Source organism: Anas acuta, chromosome 2 (genome assembly GCF_963932015.1).
Source record: "Anas acuta chromosome 2, bAnaAcu1.1, whole genome shotgun sequence".
In the NCBI taxonomy this organism is placed as follows: domain Eukaryota; kingdom Metazoa; phylum Chordata; class Aves; order Anseriformes; family Anatidae; genus Anas; species Anas acuta.
In genome coordinates, this window is record NC_088980.1 from 15,848,581 (window position 1) to 15,868,815 (window position 20,235).

At 43.9% G+C, this 20,235-nt stretch overlaps 1 protein-coding gene across 4 annotated transcripts in view; it reads right to left on the reverse strand.

Moving 5' to 3' along the window:
• ZEB1 (zinc finger E-box binding homeobox 1) overlaps window positions 1-17,358 on the reverse strand; it is a 125,327-nt gene extending 107,969 nt beyond the window's left edge. For 2 of the 4 annotated variants that reach the window (XM_068673590.1, XM_068673587.1), the window contains exon 1: window positions 17,212-17,358. In XM_068673590.1, coding sequence (XP_068529691.1) covers window positions 17,212-17,269 — 58 coding nt within the window. In that variant the 5' untranslated portion in view covers window positions 17,270-17,358. Of the gene's footprint in view, window positions 1-15,606; window positions 15,702-15,922; window positions 16,367-17,211 lie in introns of those variants that run through there. The other 2 variants (XM_068673588.1, XM_068673589.1) reach the window with 2 other exon arrangements.
• Between the last annotated feature and the right edge of the window lie 2,877 nt (window positions 17,359-20,235).

Genomic DNA, 20,235 nt, shown 5'->3' on the forward strand with positions numbered 1-20,235 from the left:
ACGTAGCTAAACCAGAAAGCACAAGAAGCTTTATTTAATAATTTCTTGGTGAAGTTCTCAGCTTATCAAACATTATCAGTCTTTGAATGTTCATTAAAGATGTTTAAAGAAGATAACTCAGCAACTTAACTTGAAACGGTAGCCGGCTGGACAGCTGCAGGGCTACAAAAAAAGGGGGGAGCAGCAGCAGAAAACCTGCTGAGAAATACCAACAGCACGGGAAAACAAACCTATTCTTCCGAAGCTTTTGTGAGGCGTGCTCACAGCTCGGAGTAGCGCAGCGGTGAGCCCAGCTGGCGATTCAGCGGTGATCTCGAGCCACTTTATTCCAGAGGTGGTTTCACAGAAAGACGTTGGTTTGCCAGAGAGAATCCTGCCAGCTAACTTTGTTAACACCTCTCCTGAAGTTGAATGATGCCAGACATCAAACAGCAACGCCTCTTACCGCCACCCCTAGCTCCCATGCCAAGGTATTTCAAGTGCATCTGTCAAAAAGCAGCCTCTGCTCCTTGAGGTTTCCACCAAAAGCACCAGGTTTGGTGACACCACACCAGGTTTTGGTGACCCCACAAGAGGCTGCTTCTCAAGGAAGCAGCAGGACAGGATGTTTTTAGTGGGACACGCTCCGTTACCTGACACGAATTAGTTGCATTACATTCCCTCCTCTCACACTCAAGCATCAATTTAAATAAGCTCTAGGCAGAAGCCAGCCTTCTTCCTTTTGATAGATGCAGGTTTTGTGCTTCCTTGAGAATTTTCTTTCACTTGTTCTTTTTGGCTAAGGAAATAGGTCCTCATGAATGTCCAGATGTCCAATACGACTGCTCCATCTACACCCTTCCCCCGTGAAAAACTAAGAACCCAATTTAAATAGAAAACTGATGTCATCTGGAGATGGAATATTTTGTTCCAGGGCCCTCACGCCTAAGTGGAAACCCATACGTAACAAGCTTTCCGTGAGTGTCCCACTTACCGAAATGGACAAAAACATTAAAAAATAAGGACATGCTTCTAAAAAGGTTTGGGACAGGAGGCATGACTAAAAGGCCTTGTCCTTCCTCAAGTGAGACCACTAGGATGACGACACAGACACCATAAATCAAGACAAGCCTCACATCTCTCCAAATCTCTTTTGTCCCTCAGTGGGAACAAAGCACATTACTTTTCTAATGACTGCCAGATCATGTTCAGGACATTATGGAAATCCTTCCTATTTTATCATGCTGTGGAAGTGAACAGATTCATCATCTTGGTGCAGTGGCTAACTAGTTTTAGAACATTCTGAGTTGTGTAGCAGGGTACGATGGCCGCAAGGCGGTTTAAGAACATGTAAGGTACAGAGGAGTAAGGTTTAATACAAAATAGCAACTCAGGTATTGAATAGACATCACCAATAGCACCCAGTGCAGTAATATCAGGATGCTTCTGGCTGCGCAGTTTTCCCAAACACCCTTAAAAATCAAAAGGAAAGCTATAGACATGCAATGAATGGATCTAAAAAATTTTGAAGGCTGACTGGTCTGCGGTGGGTTACATTTCAGCCTTTGCTGAAGAGTTCATGACTACGAGATACAGACAGTTTTCACTGAAGTGCACAGGTATGAGAAAGGAAGGTGCGTGCTTTTCGAGCAGCAGCTCTAGGTGACGTGCATTTGGATTCCCTCCACTGCCTAAAATGACACGACCAAATGCTGAGACAACTGAACCAAGCCTCCAGTCTCATGTTTCTCACCGAGTCTGGCAGCAGCCACCTCAGCTCGACAGGACTGGCTCCTGGCAAAACCCAGCGGGGCCTCATTAACAGTAAGCATCTTCCTGGCAGGAGAACATAGAGCATGACTTCAGTTACCAGAACTCACAGCTGCCGGAGAGGGAGAGGTGGATAACTCGTTCCTTGAAGTTCCTGGTCAGCTGGATGAGAAAACTGAGTTCACTACCCCACCTAGGTGGGAGAGTAACGCTGTACTGACGTCTTTAGCTTCTCAGAAGTACTACTCCGTTTTAGGATAAACATGAGGCTTTTTAGCATTTTTCTCTGAAGTGCATCCAAGAGAATCTTCTTCCTACTCACGGAAAAGAAATCCCACAGAATTGGAGTCACGGGGATTCAAATAGGCCCTACGACACACAGAAAAGATGGGAACAAACAGCATCTCAGCCAGATGACAAAAATCTCATCAGTACCTCAACCAAAGCACAAAACCTTTCAGGAATGAGATTCGTTTCTCAGTCTGAGTCTGAAGAGAACCCAGTACTCCAGTTTGAAAGAAAGCTACAAAGTGCATCCGTGGGTGTAACACAAGCCTAACAGCGCCAGAACAGGCTGTAGACACCTGCACCTGAACATCTAGCTCAGCTGAAACTAAGGGGACCTGGTTTTCTGAAAACACTGTTTTAAATACATTACTTGGAGCCAGAAACACAAATGTATGGAAAGCTATGGAAAGGCATAACAGTAACTCTTTTCTTAATCAAATCGGTGACATGTGAACAAGTATTCAAAAGATGAACCAGCCAAGAAATTTCACTATGCTCCAGCCAGTGTTAGTGATGGTTTTTCCTCTATCTTTACTAGAATCCCATTTTAAAGCCACAAACAGGGAGAGACCAGCAATGTTCCCCCTTACCCTTTATTAGCTACCTAGGAAAACAGCTCACTGATTTTCAGTATGTTTTTGTAGTCATGTTTTTACTTTGGTACCACTGCAACACATTTATCTCACAGGCAGAAGGACTTGAGTAATGAGACCATGAGAAAGTTTTTAAGTAGTACGTCTGAAAAACATAAATATCAATACTGAAAGTGACGAGTAAGCTGGGATTTTAGCTGCCCCTTGTACAGCAGAGGTAAGAAAGAATAAGCCTACTAGAAGACACATTTTCTTTCTCAAAGTGAAAAACCAGTCCCTAAGACTCATTTCTACAGAACATGGGAAACTAAAACCAGTATTTTAGTTTTCAGTTGTTATCAGAGTGGCACAGAACATCTGGAACACAACAAAAACTGATCTCTGCCAGCTATGCCCACACACAACCAAGAATGCCACCTGCCATGCAGCCAGCTATACACAAGGAATGGAAGTGATGGCTTGACATTTGTCTGAAAATCTTTAGGAGACCACTGTTAAGCCACAATAACATCTCATCACCTCTTCTGCTAAAGTTCTTGAGCATCAGTCAGTGTTTTGCACGAAGTGAAGTTAGCACTCACAGTTATTAATGAAATTTAGATGATATTAGTTCTGCTAACGTGCCTTTTTCTGCTGGTTTTTAAAACTTTAGTCTCCTTGTCCACGGCATTATTGTCCCATGACTCAGTGTCAACTTAAGAAGAAAGTACTTCTGCAGTAAATAAAGATGTTTCTCAAGGAGATTTTATTATTTGTGAAACATATCCCTGGAAGCGTCATTTATTTATAGGGGGCAAGATTTTCGGTTAGACGAGAAGATTCCAGGTTGGACTTATTCTTGACACAAGACACTTGCATCCAACCAGTTTGTAAAGCAGGCCTGGAGCTAGTGTATGGTTTTGGGGGGGGAGGCCTGAGGAAATTGCCCACGCTCCCCTCCATCTCCTTCACGTAGCAGTTCACTACCACAGAGACGCTTGTGAGCACTCGACCTACAGATAACAGCAGACAAATCAAACAAAAGGTAATTACGTGGTTCTAGACTGAATTAGGGACCGACAGCACATCACCATAAAACCTCAGCTTCCGTGCCTTAACAGCAGGGCGTTTGTCAAAGCTGAAGGCACGGGCTGGCCATCAGGACTTCACATACAGAGGTGGAATACAGAGCAGCAAGCTATGAGGGTCTGTAACAGGGAGAACACTTAAAAAAGGAAAAGATTGAGAAGTGGAAAGGTGCAGCGTGCACTAAGACTATATTTTACATTTAAATACAGAACCTTATCCACACTAAATGATAATTCTCAAGCTATCAGGTATAAGATCTAGATAAACTTCTCAAGCTTCCTCGCTGCAGTGAGTGTCTACAAGGGACATCTGGGAACGGCCCACAGCCTGACCAGCCGGACTGACACACCGTACCACTTACTGCACAAGGTATACCCCATTACGAGACTGCTTTTATGAATGCTTTGAATAATTCAGCACAGAGAAGTTTATTGAACAGATCCTTTTGTACCTGCAAACTTCTCATAGCCAGCACTTTAACCAGCTTACTGCAGCCTAAATACCAGAGAAGCAGAGTAACACTATCTGCCAGGGGAAGAACCTTTCTCTATAACCTAAATACCTTTAAAACAACAAGAAACACATTTCCTACTTCTCCCTCTGGCTAAGTGAAGTTGAGCTTTCATCTGCTTTATGGTTCTTTGTCTTTAGTATTCTGTAACTTTCTGAAATCTGTCCTGAAAACCAGCCGCAGCTCAGCGTTACAGCTGTGCTAGGCCAGGTCAGCCCAAGGCAGCAATACCTCTCTCAGCAGGATGTGTGTGATCATAAAAGTCGGAAGAGAAGAGAACAGTTCTAAAATTTCTATTCATATTCATTAACACAGCTTAGGAAACTTAGAAAAGTTGCACTCGTGCACAACTGTGCCTTTAGCAGTGCCAATTCAACCAGAGATGCTGGAGGACTTGTACAACATGCAGCTATCTCCTTCCCCTGTACCCTGCACTTTTACCCCATTGCCTTTGGATCACCTACCAACCACTGGTGACTCAAGAACCAGATATTTCCCGCAGCATGCCTCAGTAGTCGCATGAGCACAGGGAAGGGTGAGGAAAAAAAAAGAACAACCACAGATGCTCTCATATTAAACTGGCCTGGGAAGTACTTTACTTGTCTCCATTTCCAGACCATCCACTCTTGGAGACTGTTAACCGAGCTTTTGTTTTAACACCAGCTTCCTTCATAAGCAGCTGGAGTTTACAGGGCCATAAAAACCTCGTATGATCACAGAAACAGTTCGGAATTGTGAAATCAAAATGCATTTTATGTGAACTAATACTGCTATGAAGGGAGGAGTAACTGCATAGCTCTGTAAAATAATCGGTCTTAAATTCACCCTCATTTGTTCCTCTTTTTGGAGTGGGGGTGGTTTAAGCACTTTATTGCTGGAGAGGAAGGGACACAAACACTACTAACTTGAAGAAGGGATCTCCTTAAAGAAAATCAGTTGAAGAGGTAGTATGAAAAGCAAAGTGCAGAAAAAGGGGAGTTTTTCCAAGGGATGCAGCCCACATAGCACACAGAACACGTCCAGGACAGTCACGACAAGACCGGGCACAACACAAGAAGTAACACAAGGGTTATTCCAGTAGTACTCCCATTTATTAAAAGTACAATTTATTACAATTGCATACAATTCTGTACAATTTGTATATTTTGTTGCTAAAGTGTAGATTTCCAGGGCCCATATCAGTTGTATCTACAGCAATGTACCAAGAAGGCTCCAACAAGCAAGACAAACTACAACAAATAAAGTCAAGAGATTTCTTAAAACGTAAGCATTTCAGGACAAGCTTTGCCTGTTTGGACAATTCTTCCACATTCTGACACAAAAATAATTCAGCATATACAGCTTTCAAGTCCATTGTCACCAGAAGTTGTCCTCATTTCCTGAGCCATCCAGGAAGATGCTCCATTCAGATTAAATGAAGCAGTGCACTTCTTTTGTAGAACGCCTTTTAGGAGCTTGCATGACACAAAATCCAGAAAGTCTTGAAAACTGTTATTGGAGTTTAGGAGGGCAACAGCAGCCACTACTGCTTATGCAAACAGTAAACTGTAGAAGAAACAGCTTTCTTCAACACCAGATTCTTAGAGCAGATAAGTGTAGCTGTCAAAATCTTGACAGGATTCCTACCTATTTTTCCTGCTACTGTGCTCTGCACACAGGCTTGTACCTCTGCTCTATCCAGATTACTACAGCTTTGTATTTTAAATCCTCCTCCAGCATCTGGATTCCCTCTGTCTCAGCCAGCCATATTTCTGGCCCAGTTTCCTTCAAATCTGTATTAGCACATCTTCCAGAAGACTTAAACCCAGCACACTTCTGCAAGGTAGATTATCTAATCCTGCGACTAATCAAAACACTAGAAAGAAAGATTAACAAGAAGGGAGAAAAGAGACACCTGCACAGTGAAAATGAAACCAAGCTGTCACGCTATTACTCCCTTCCTTCCCCCACGTGTATATACCAGGCAGGAGCAGTCAGCAGTAAGCACATCATCCACTTAGCTCACGGGTATCTTCCTGCTAGAAGGATCTTCAGCACTAGTCGATAGAGCACCTAGGAATACTTTTGACAGTCGAAAAAAAATTAAGTTTATTTTACACCCATTAACATGATCATAAACCAAAGGCTATTCTCTGCAGCTCCCCAGCACAGATACCCTCCGTGGCAGGCTTGTCATTTTTTGCTTTCTAATGGAGTCATTTTATTGTATGCGAGAAGCCTCGGGCATTCTGTGCAGCCTATTACTCTTTGCTGCCCACATTCAGATGGCTAATCTGCTATCAGCCAGGAGCTCCACAGACAAAAGGAAAGGCAGGGGAACAGCACACATGGCTGTGCACACACACACACACACTTCGGCTGCAAAATGTTTCCGCAGTAGACCCAAGGTCCAACGAGAAGACATTTGACTGCCTCTGCGGTCGAATAAAGGCATACGAGTTCTTTAAAGGTAAAGGCTGGGTAGAAATTAAAAAAAGCCTAAGTAGAATTCCTCTTAAGATACATTAGGGCACAAACTTGGAAGGCCTTAATGGTGAGGGCACATCTTAACTTGAAAAGTCAAATATCTTTCTATTCCGGTGATTTGCTGTACAATAACTTCAAAATGCTTACAAACATTGGTTATAATTAGAAAGATTAAATAAGGGCTAAAGCTAAGCCTAAATATAAGCTAAATATAATATAAATATGTCCTGTGAGACATGATTTACGTGTTCCTGCTCTGGCAGGGGGATTGGACTAGATGATCTTTCAAGGTCCCTTCCAATCCCTAATATTCTGTGATAAGCAACAGTAAATTAGAACAAGACATTTGGCAAGTTTTCAATTCTAGCATTTCTGTTTTCTTACCTGCCTGAAAAATAACTCAGACTTATTAAAAAAAAAAAAAAAAAAAAGCAAGTTTCCCTATATCCCAAAATATTTTTACATAATATGCAAGAACAAATGTAGTGAAATGATTTGCATATCATACTGCAAGCAAGGAGGTTTCTGTGGGTTTGTGTGTTTTGTTTTTTTAAGTTGGGGTAAAGTAAACAGATAAGGCTTGTTATTGCATACCAGAATAAAGAAAATGCCCACATTTGACAGAATTCTTATTCTCCTTTCCTTTCTGAAGGGATGTCTCTCAGCAGAGTCAAATACAGAACTGGCAAAAGGGACATTTTTTGAGCATCAGATCTACAGGCAGAGTGCAAACCTTACAGGAATTCTCTGTCAGGATCACAAAAACCATGACACACAATAGAGGATTATTCAACTAGGTCTACTCATACCCTTTGCAACTCAAAAGCTAAAATTCTCATTTTTGTGTGAACTGGCTTAGCTCACAGAAACAGAAAGTCTACCACCAGTTTTAGCTACTCACACGCTCAGGTACCAGTCTGCTTTGTCCTTCCCTGAAGTCCCTCCCCAGCCACACAGGCTGGTCACCCAAGGCGTGCTTGATCTCACGTGGTGAGGTGTGGAAAACTGTGGCATGTTATACTGTGTTATGTCCGGGGAACAATTCCTGTTTTCCCATGCTACAAGTACCAACTTAGCATTGCTTCTTGTTTCTCTTATTCTACTTTGAGGCAGAAACAGCTCCCCAGCACTTTGATTCCAGGTTACTTCTAGTATTTGTTGTAAATATAATTAGAGTTTTAGGAATAGAGTATGTCAGACAACATTACAATCTGCTAAAGTCTTATGAAGAAGAAAAGTTGTCAGAACTGTCTTTTCCACAGAATTAGTCTGTGTTCATCACAGTATCATTATGAAGTTTACCCTGTGTTACCACAGGGAGCTTTCAATAGACTAATCATCAATAGATTAAGTTACTGGATATGATAAATATACATACATATGTCTATGAATTTAATTCCTATTGCAAACAAATTCCCTCTCAGCACCCAAAACAGCTAGAACATATCAAATGTATTATTGCAAGTCATTCAGAGGGCTCTCACCTGAAGTTTAAGTTCGGCAAGAGCAGGGTTTTTTGCTGCCTTTGAAGCAGAGAAGCAGTGAACTCCCCCTGCGGTACAAGTCCCCAGGAAGAACTTCTCCACTTCTGCGGCAGCACCATCCCTAGTGGTACTCTGCAACCTTATCTTTCTCTCCCACATGTTCAAGGTGAGAGGGGAAAAAAAAAAACAACCACTGCATTTGCATATGTAATTATGGTGTAGCTCTGCAGTGAGCTAAAAATTACTGGAAGTTGAAAACAGATATGCCTGATGACCACACCTTAGCTTTTCAAATGAAAACGCTTTGCAAGGAAGGGGAAGGGACAGCAGCAGGGAAGGAAGCCAGTCATTACGGTGCCAAAGCTGCTTCAAAGTCCTCGTTCACCACCTCACGCTCTTTGCAAGGCCAGCTGTATGTACCTAGGTCTGTCCTGTGAACAATACTGTAAGAATGAATCCAGTAGTATGTGACTACTTCTGTTTTCCTTGAATTCCCAATACAGCTATTGGGTAAATACTAGGAACAAAGGAAAACCTACGGGAAGACATGCAAAATCAGATGGAAGACTAAATAGGCTATAGATTCTGAATGAGATCTCCTTTTCCAGCCCAGGACTTGACATGTCTCACCCTACATATTATTATACAGGAACCTCAGAGAAAGAATAAAGCAGAACAGCAAGTGGGAAGAAGGAAAATCTGATGTATACCCAAAAGGACATCAGGCAGAATTTCCTCAAAATATCAAGGAAAAACTGTTTAAATACAAGTGTATTTAGGAAAAATGGACAACTCATCTCCCTTATTTTTTTCCTTAATGCCCAAAACCGTAGGTGTTAGATATCAGTGGGAGGAGTTGTTAGACAGAGCAAACAGGAAAACCCAACCTTTAGGTCAAATCCAGCAGTTTAAGAAAAAGCAACCCAAGCCCTGTAATTAAGGTATGATTTTCTGTTCTTTAGCTCTCACTTTTTTTCAGATGGAATAGATTTCCCCAGGCCTTTTTCAATCATGCCACATTTGTGATGTTTTGTAATTTCATTTTGCTTTCTCCCATATATACTCGGTGGACAGATGTCTCTACAAAACAGAAAATTGCCCTCAGTATCTGTCAGTCGTCTGTCAGACAGAATTTGGAAATGAACATTGGCTGAAAAAATGAAAACATTTCATATCACAGTAACTGAAGGTACTATCCAGCATCACTTGACCAAGTATCATTTGATCCGAGCAAGGCCAGGAGCACTAAATCACAGGCAAAAAATACTCTACCACATCAGATATTCAACACCTTTTTTCCCCAGGTACTGTCCATGAAAGTCCCTCTCAGGAGCATGGTGCAAAACCAGGTTTATAAACCATTTGCCTCTGGTGCCCTTGCCAGCTCCTCCAGTGTAGCTCTACTACTTGACTCCTGAGAAACAACAAAAAAAAACGCACACACAGAAAAGCATGAAGGAAGACAGAATATCTGTATTAACTCCCCAAAAGAAAAACCACACTAGAAAGGTGTATTCAAGCAGTAAAGGGAGAGTTATTTATTTTCCTGCCACACTTCATACCACTCTCTCATAGTGGAATCAGACAGGTTCTTTAGTGCTTAAAGTAGTTTCATGAGTCCTTCTGCTTAATAAGGTTTGCTAATCATACTTAGAGACCCTAATGGAGCACAGAACGGTTTATTGAAAAAGAAAACAAACAAACAAAACTCTCTCCCCTAATTGAGTCCCCTAACAGGCCAAGAAGAACATATTCATCATTACACGTGTTCATTTGCTTTACACAGTTCTCCAAAAATAGGATAGATGGAACATATTGAAGGCCAAGGAACAGGGGGGATGCTACCAAACAGAAACCAAACGTTTGTAAGGGAAGTGACAAAGGATAGCAGTTTTCAGGTTTTTAACCTTTGGGTGACAGCAGTTGTTAACCAGACTGCTTTGCAACAACAGGGTAAAGTCCTCCCATCAAGGAGATTGTGACAGCTGGGAATGACAGCTGAAAAAGGAGCGAGCTGAAGCAGGCTCCTTTCAAACAGTATTGACTTCTCGAAGATGAGAAAGCATATTTTTAGTTAACTTCTGTTGCTCTGAAAAAAACGTGTTAAAATAAAAGATACCATCACGTTCCATTAACAGCATCAGAAACAAACACAAGGAGAGGGAAAGTGGGGAAAAAAAAGGCTTCCTTTCTTCCCTGTTATAGGTTCCCTGGGGGGCAAGCACACAAGCCTGAAGGAAGCTGGTTAACATGGCTAGCACCAGCCAACTGAGACATCCGAACGCTGCCCAGCTGCTCCATATGCAAAGACTCACCCTTAACAAGTTTCTTCTTTCTGCTCTACCACCTACCCTCGCGGGATGTGAAGGTAAGCTGTCATGTAAGACATTCGCATGAGGAATCCAATGTACAGGCATGGTTACTGCAAGAGAAGACTTCGTACATTTATTTTTACTACCTGAAAGGTGCTTACATGGTGGCGAGGGATAGTATTTTTCTCAGGAGTACTGAAATAGATTTATAAAGCTATGCTGTGTTTAACAGCAGTCAGTATTTCATAAGTCTCATTCGTGTGGAGTGGGCTTTCCATTCTCCTCAACTGTCACACAGGAATTCTTCTAATCTACACAAGAAAGGGCCAAATAGATTACTAAATAAACAAACTAAGGCTCATCACAAGAGGAAAGCTTAAAATAATCCCATTCTTTAAAAGAAGAGGGCAAGCAAAGATTAAAAGCTACAACTGTGAACAGCTTTTACATATCAAACTTCTGTTATTCTTTCCAGTAACTTAAAAATAAGGCCCCAGACAGCCAGAAAAGCAAATTGAGACCAGTGAGAAGTACTTGTGCAACACTGGAGCAGAAGGCACAGAAAACACATGTGCAAAAACACCAGCACACAAATCCAAGAATTCCACAGTTTCAAGGCATGACCTAGTGAATTGAGGGCCAAGCTATTTTCTTGTTCAGCCAAAGGGGACCAGACCTATGCCCATCTCTGCCCCAAAGGCCACCACGGCCTATCAGACCCTCACCAAGAAGGAACACACCAGCCCTCCTGTTCTACCTTCTCTCTCCCATGCATCCCGAACCCACAAGTACACCACTGCCCTGCGGGTTGCTTTTTTTTTTTGTGCAGCGTTCCCTACACAAGAAAGGGTCCCCATCTCATCTACGGCAGCATCCCACAGCTCTCAGTGCACACTGGCAAGAGGGTCCCCATCCCACAGCTGCCCCACGCCCCCAGCTCCCCTGGGCCAGGAGCCCCTCGCTATGTCCTCTGCCAGGGCAGCAGCCCCCGTGCCCCCAGCAGCAGAGCTGAAGCTCGGCCTTGGCACGTGTTTGCTCAAGCAGGCTTTCGAGGCCTGACATTTATTTACACACTTTGGGGGAATTTTTGTTTTAAGGAGGAGTTCTGCTTTATTTATTTATTTATTTACCTAGCAGTCACTTTCAAACAGTAGAGATACCGGCCCTATGCCAAGACTCTCCTTAAGACATTACATGGAACAGCACCTGAACAAGCTGTGTCTGCCCAGGCATTAACCCCACACATCAGAGTAGGGATTCCAATTTTAACAGCATAGGTCCTAAATCAATTCTCTGTTTTAAATTTGACTACCTGCACATCATAGTACTTACATTTTAAGATCAGGAAATATTACCAAGGAGTTCAGAAATACCAATTCTAGTCCTCTAACTCGTCATTATCTCAACATTGGCTCCAGACAGGAAGCACCAGCACTGCAGATACTATCTTAATGCCACTTAGAGATGACTAAAGAGAAAACTGAGTTTTGCATATTGCCCTGTTTGCTGAAAGTACAGGTTTCTCAACACAATAAACATGAAGAAGTTTAGATACTTAAACTGAAAGGAATAGTAACTGCTAAGTGATAAATCTGTTCTCTCTCTTTAAGGCTGCAAATGAAGCCAAACGCGAGGGTAGTCCCAAGGATTAAAAATGGGCTGAGATTCAGTCTTGCTATAGACTTCCTGTGTGACCCTGGGGAAGTCACTTGAGAATTCAGGCCTCAAAAATAACAGGCCTCATATAGCTGCCAGAACGAAGCACCAGAGTTTGAGACCATCGCTGCAAGCTGGGTCCTGCTTGTTCGCCCATAACTGCGAGGATCCGACCTGGTGAGCCCCTCTGGAAAACGCAGGTAAGTAGGAGCACAACTTCAGGAGTTTGATATTAGGCACCTAGAGAGCATTATAATCACATTTTGAAAACTGAAAAAAGCCCTGGATTTGCAGTCACCAAAGCACACCACATGTTCATCGGCTTGTGGTATCAATTTCCTAGTTTCTGAAGTGACCATAAACAGCTAATGAGTTGAAAGCAGTGATCTTATATTTTTGGTAACCGAGTTTAGAAATAGGGATCCTTAAGTGCCATGTGGCTAGATCCTGCAGTTCTAGCAGCTTCCCTGCCCTGCAGGGCACTTGCTCAGAAAATCAGTTAAAAAACAAAGCAAAAAACACAAGCCAAACTTCACAGAACCAGGCTTTATTTCTTTAACATAGCGATACAGTTCCACACACGTTAGAAATGCCTGCCATCCCTCACTGGCATTTTAAACCCCATTAAAACAGATGTTTCCACAGGAGGAAAGGCCCTGCGCAGATATTTTCCCTTTAGATTACTCCAGCCTCTCCCCCACACTGCAAAACTTCCACAAGAACAAGTCACAGGACACCAAAACCACCTCACCCACAGCTGGGAAGGAGCCGTAGCTGGCTGTAGGCTCGTTTCTCCCCGCACTACCAAGGCAGGGGCTGGGTTACAGAGCCAGGGCCCAGGCACGCAGCTCGGCAGCGCTGGTATTAGCGGGACCCGCTGTAAGGCCCTGAGAAGGCAGCAGAAAGACTCGGCGGGGAGGAATATCTGATACAACAGGAAGCTGCCAACAGGCCGTTGCAGCTGAATTCAACAGAGTCAGAGCCTCAGACTTCACTTAAAAAAAATAATAATAATCTGGACGATGTGCAATTTGGAGGGCCATGTCCCGAGTGGAAGTCCCACCTACCTACTGCTTTTCACCTGCTGTTCCAGCAGCGTATTGACGACAGTCCTGTAAGCAAGGAAAACTGTTTCAGGCAGGTAACCACCTTAAAAAGCCCTGCTTCAGGTAACTAATCGCCTTCAAACGCTGCTTCGCAACCATTAAAATAACAAGCAGAGATTACTGAGAGAAAAATAAAGATTACAACACTTTAAAAAGTATTCCCATCACATTTCAGTAGCTAAAAATTAAAACAGAAGCATGACTGGCTTCTATGAGAAAAGACTTCCTTTGATTCAAACAGTTAATTCAGTTGTCCGTGTAGACCTGTTCACTGTGCCTGGAATTTTAACTCGGGCTACATTCCTCAATTCCCAAAATGCAAATTTAAATTAATGCCAGAGTGAAAGTGCGATACCTAGCGAAAAAGAAAGGGAGGGGGGCATGAGAGGAAAGGCAGGACAAGGAATGCTGTATCCCCAGCGCCGCTAACACCTGACATCCTGCCAGTAGTTAACACCTCGGAGCTCACAGAGACACGCCGTACTTCTGGCCAATTCAAAGGCACTGGGGCTCTTCTTACAGGCCGTGGCTTTGTAACGAGACTACGTATGAAATGATTATGTAATAAAAATAAAAAGGAAAAGAGGAAAAACTCACATGTAGAGCAACTGAAACAGCACTCCCACAAATCAATCTACGTAACCTTTTAGTGACTTACTGTTACCAAGGGGGGGAAGCCTGCCTCACACCTTCTCCTCTCCTATCTGACAGCATGCAGAAATTACTATTTCATACATTCTTCTTCATGTGTACCTCCAACGGTAAAAAGAACTGAAAGTTTATTTACAACGGTTTCAGAACACAAATACAAACAGTTGATAACATCTTTAAGTCAAGAAACTCAAAGCATTTTGCTCATTTTACTTGTCTCAGTATTGCAGAAGAACAAGACGTCTTACTTTTAGTTTTCCTTTTAATAAGAATTAAGATAATCATAACACATGCGAGAAACGCTGAGAAAGCAACTAATCTGATCCTGCCAGCCAATTCATAATAGAATAAAAAAAACTTTTGCTGAGACTGAATTTATTAAGTTTGCACAGTATTAGCAGAGCGTGACAGTGCAGATGACTGGCAAAATCACGTCCCTCTTTTCTCCTCCCCCTTTCTCTGTCATTTTTTGATAGCAGAAGGGAGAAGGTAGATAGGAAGAGAGACTCCCAACCAGCACCGTGCTCCTGCTTTATCAGCCTGGTGCTGTTGTCTTAACACTTGGCTAACTGCTTCGGTGCAGGGGAGGCTTTCATGTACTGGCCAGAAGTAAGGACAACGACGCAGAACAGTTTTCTTCAGGTATGAGAAGTGCCAGATTTTCTTGTTAGCGAAGGCTCTAATGGTAGCACCAATCGGCTGGTTTGCTGATCTCCTGCAGTGGCCAATAAAGAAGGCAGACAAGGGACCAGCTCTCCGGTTAAGGAGGTAAGACTGTCTTCCCAGCTCCACTTAATGCATCAGGATGGCAGCCATAAGTTCTGGCTCTCAAGCACAGGGACAAAAGAAAAAAAAAAAAAAAAAAAAAAAGTTTACAGTACAAGAATAGCTGTGCTAAGCTTATCAACAGATAAACAGAAGGAAAGTTTACAGTACAATAACTTAATGCCACAGCCCAGCATTGTTCACTGGCACACTGGGTATCGAGTGCCATCTCCCTCTGATCTCCCCCTCCGTGCGTACGAGGTAGAAACGAGGCAACTGGAACAGCACAAAATTGATTTAGTGTACACTACAAACAAGGCAGTTGCTGAAGCATCTCCTGGACGCTGATCTTGGATTAACGGAAGATACTAATCCATGAGAGCAAAGTGCGTTTAGAGATCTAAAAGAAAAATCAGTCTCACACCTATTTTAAAGGTTAAAGGGTTAACATTTGTCTAGCCATTTTCTTTAGTAAACATTTGCAAGTCAAACAAAAACCCACTGCTGAGAAATCTCTATTATCCAGAATCTATTATCTAACCGATCCTGATGCTTCAGTGCACAATGACTGAAGTTGGTTTTAATTCCTCCAAAAAAAAGCACCAGAAACAGCCTAAAACAAGCCATCTACTTCACACAGCAGAACTACTCAATACAGGCTCTAAGGCATTTTATAATAAGAAGGGTGCAACGACGAGGTCCAAAAGTGATGAAGATGAAAGATACCTGGAACGCTACCCTGTCTTACACACCTTTTGTTTTCTGCGAGTGATACATGCCGCAGACAAAACGTTTGGTGCTTAAACAGCCTCAAATCTGTTTTTCTAATATTAAGCACAAAGGAAAAACACTGACAGCAAGCGTGGTAAATAAATCCCTCCCTTGAGAACGAAAGCAGCAGACAGGAGGGGGCTGACATGCATGCAGGAGAAAACTAAACACCATCTTTTTTTCTACCTGCACAAGTTGCCATTTGCTGCAGCGATCAAGAATCTCTTTTTCCCCGTCGACTTCAAAAGCTAGGCTTTCAGAGAATTTCTCTCGCCAGTCATCTGTTGATATGTTTTAAGAGCATGATATTCGTATCACTGGATCTTTAAGAGAAAAATCCATTTTCTTTCCTGTTCAGGTAAACATGTTTACAGCTCCTGCACAGGCACTGGGTGGTTCAGACTCACATGTCACACACATGTCGTCAGCAAGAAGAAAAGCCCCTTTTTCTGATCATCAACATTTTAAATAAGGCAAAGAGAAAAGCACTTTCCAAACTTACCTTCCGCGGAGCCAAATCCTGAGCTAAACACAAATATTTACGCTACAACAAGGAATTAAGGACGGCGCTCGCGTAAACGCAAATACTCGCTGCGAAACGCACAGGGCGAAATCAAGAAAGCCCCTCCTAACTTCCAAGCCATCAGACCAACTCGCTAGCCCCTGGCAAGGCCACCCTTTGGGAACATTTTACTCCTGGAGCAGCCGGGCTCGGCGAGCGGAGGCAGGAGCTGAGCCCCTGAGATATTTCCGAGGCCGTCCCCTGCCTGTGGAAACGTCTCGGATCGCGGGCGAGAGCCTTCCTCTCGGTGACCCCGCGCAGGAAATGCCACATAAAACCTAAAATTGCCAAGGAAGGTTACAAAACCTCCCGCTGTACATCCTATCACCCGGAGTCGCTACGAGCACCCGGCTACTTCTCTGTTTTTATTTATTTATTTATTTATTATTATTTTTTTCCCCCTCCCTCCCTCCCCCAAGAAATTAAGTGCGGAGTGGGTGTACGGAGCGCTCCCCCCCCACCACCACCACGGTGTACCTCCAGAAGAGGCATCTTAAAGTAACGCACGTAGCCAAAAGCGATTAAAAAAAAATAAAATAATAAAGAAGGGAAAGAAGAAGAAGAAGCCGGGCAGCCCTGAAGTCTGAAACGTAAATGTAATTCCTTATATAGACCGCAGCACTGGGTCGCACACAGGCAGGGAGAGAGAGAGGAGAGAGAGGAGAGCGAGGGGGGCCCCCGGCCGAACCGTTACCAGCCAGTATTGTACAAACAGGTACCGGGAGGGGAAGGGAGAAGGGAAGGGAGAAGGGAAAAGCGAAGGGAAACGAAGAAACTTCGCCGCCCGCCCGCCCACCCCCGCAGCCCCCCAGCGGGGGCCAGCCCGGGCGGCGACACCAATCAGCCGGGCTCCCCCCGTTTATTAAAAAATACATTAAAACCCGCAGCTCCCCCCCCCCCTTCCCCTTCCCCTTCCCCTCCCCTCAGCAGCGCCTAACGGTCCGGGGCGGCGGGGCGGGGAGGGGAGCGCCGCTAGGCGGAGGGCAGGCGGCAGGTAGCGGGGCAGCTCCGCTCCGCTCCGCTCCGCACTTCTCCCGCACCCGCTGCTCCCCGGGCTCTCTCTCCCCTCTCTCTCTCTCTCCGCGGTTTCCCCCCACCCGCTTGTTGTTGTTATTTTTTTTTTTAATTTTTTTTTTTCCCTCTCCCCCCCCCCTTTTTTTTTTTTTTTTTTTTTTTTTTTTCTCTCTCCCCTTTTTCCCCCCCGCCGGGCTGAGCTGAGCTGAGCTGACCGTTGTTGCGGCGCGGGTTCGCCTGCTTCCTGCGCTTACACCTGGGGCCATCCGCCATGATCCTCTCGCCTGTGTCTAAATGCTCCAGTCACCTCCTCCCCCGCCCTCCCCCTCCCTCCCTCCCCTCCTCCCCTCCCCTCCTCCCCCCCCCCCCCCACCCAGCCTCCCCTCCCTCCCCTCCCCTCCCCTCCCCTCCCCGCCCGGACCTGGTTTACGACACTGGCTGTACTTTTACATCACCTTCCCACACCTAGCGCCGGGCCCCAACCTTGTTGCTAGGGGCGACGGGCGCTTTACGGCAGCGCCCGCGAGAGGCGGAGCGGCGGCCGCAGGTAGCGGCGGGCGCCTCACGGGGGGCTCCGGAGCCGCCTCACGGGGGGGTCCCCCCGGCAGCCCGCAGGTGGGCCCTGTCTGAGGAGAGCCGAGAGGGGAGCTCCGGGGCTCCCCCCCGACACAAAACAGCGCCGGGACCCTTCCCTGCCCCGTAACGCCTTCCTCCGCACCCGCTAGAACGGGCTTCAAACTTACTGAACGCGTTCAAGTTGAAGGCGTTGCTGTCAAGTGTTTGTGTGCTTCTCTACTCTTTTCCCTCCGCCTCGCTGAACTACGCAATAAAATGGTTTTGTACGCTTCCATTGGTTTCCAGCCTTTCTGATTTTATTTATTTATTTATTTATTCCCCTCTTCCTGTCCTGGGATGGCTCTGTCGCAGTTAGAGTTCTGTGGTACTGGGGGATGCTTTTATCCAAATAAATTGGATTTCAGTGAAAGCAGCCTTGTTAGCAGGACACTCTTAACTATTTAATACACTGCTAACTTCGAGGCCCTTTAGCTCCCCTACCTTGTCCCTACATGCCCTGTGCACGCACGCAGTACGATGTCCCCTCACCTCAGGGAAGCAGCGCAGCGTGTCCCTAAAAATAAAGCTCTTCAGCACCAGCAGTTTACAGAAACACCTCACTCCTGCGGCTTCCCCGGAATCCAGTAAAATCAGAAGCACCCAAAAATTAAAGGAGAAAGTGGCTGGAGTGGATAGAGAGAGATGTAAACTTTTAGAAGATTTTTTTTCAAAATTATTCTCATAAGTTTACACTAGGCATAGATTCAGGTACTTGGCATGGAGACGGTGGTTGCTCTTCTTTACAGGTATCGATGATTCATTTAGTGTCTTTCCAAATTTGGTAAATGTACGTTTAGGGATTTTACATATCTATCTTTAGCCAGCGTGAATTGGCTGTTGACTTCCTCAATTTAATGAGGATCTATCTACCTGCGAGTGCTTGAAGCAGAGTGACAAGTCAAACAGAACAAAGTGTTCTCGTGGGCTAATAGGAGTCACTTAAAAATATTTGATTTGCCATTAGCTGGAAGCTCTGAACTCCCGCTACACAGGTGGCGAAGGACCGCAACATGAAAGATAAGATAAAAATGAGATGTCAGGAAAATTTCCTTGAGAGAGTGAATTGCAAAGTGTAAAGCAGAATCATGGCTTTGTCCTGCTTTAAGAGTTCAACGTCTTGGCTTGTTGAGTTCTTGTGAAGAAGATACCAGTGCCTGTCAAACTGCTTGCAAACAAAGGCTTAAGTTGTTTTGGGATTCTTGAATGTTTTTTATAATTCTGTGGATAAGTTTCACTGAAATATCACGTACAAGTTTTTCATGCTAACTTTTTCAGTTCCTTAAAACTTCTCGTTTTACAAGGTAGATGTAAAAACAAAAATAGTAACTTACTTGTAAATACATTGGTAGATCTGTCATTGTACTCTGCAAGCACATAAAAAAAATTTCAGGCCCCTCCGTAAGTGACTTTCAGGTAGCTTGCTTCCATCCAGTTCTGTCAGTTTTCATTTCCATGTAGGAATTCTTGCCTCTTCGCTTTGAGTGAGTTATGTTTCCCAACAGAGCGAGGAGCGGAGCAGTCTCCTGGTGTTTGTTATCACTCCGTTACAGATAGCCGTAGCGCCTGTTCGAGCACAGGTCTCGTCAGGTTTCCAAGCAGCTAGGAGAAGCCAGTGACAAGTCCTGCTGCCCAGTAGTTTCTGAAGAGCAGAACTGAAGCTGGCAGGAGCGTTCCTACCTCTTTACTGTTGCGATCAGAAAAATGAGAAAAGAAAATCAAAGCAATCTTTGCGTGCATTGTCTTTGACACCAAGGAGGTCTAGAAACTAAAGAAGCAGAGGATGGAGTTTTGCATCGTGTTATCAGTTATCCCAATCACTATTCACCCCGGAAAGCTTTTCATTTACAACTTGCAAACAGGTGAGGTGTGCGTGTGATATGTTTAATTCCAAGCACCTTTGCACCTCCCATCCTTGTATACAAAGTTCCCTTTATTTACCATACTAAAAGATATCACAGTTAAGGATGCAGCTACTGTCAAATACAGCATTTCGGCCTAATAATTTCTTCTAATCCTAGTTGCAAATGCACTAGGTAAAATTCCTGCTGTCTTTGTAGTGTCTCGCAATTTATGAGCACATGGAGTGCATAATTTAAATTACACGTACTCCTTGCAAGTGAGAATGAAAAATCATTTTTGTTGTTGTTGTTGTGGGGTACAGCTTTCAGTCTGACGTTTCAGTCAACGCAGGAATTAATTAATGCACTAGTTTGTAAAATTTAGGCAAAGCAGTATATTTTCTGCATTCTCCTGGATGGGGCAGCCTTGGAAATCTATATTCTTTAAAGGGGGAGTGCTAAGAGAGTGGTCATTCGTAAGTTAGTTTGCCTCTAGTGACATAATTTATGGGGGAATTTAGGCTACCAAAAAAGGCATAACGTAATTGAAATGTTAGACAGGTAGAGTATCTGCTGTACTTTACCTTTTCTGAAATGTACTTGCATCATCTGAAGACAGGAATTTAAATAGTTCAGAAGTCACACTGGAGTATGGCTGCTTGAAAACCACAGCGTCTTGGAATTTTTTCAGCTGATGATTCTTACAGACTGGTTTTGCCATTTTAAAAATAGCTGTGTATGTTGTTATGGTTTATGATCTCTTGAGTATATATTATTAAATAAAAA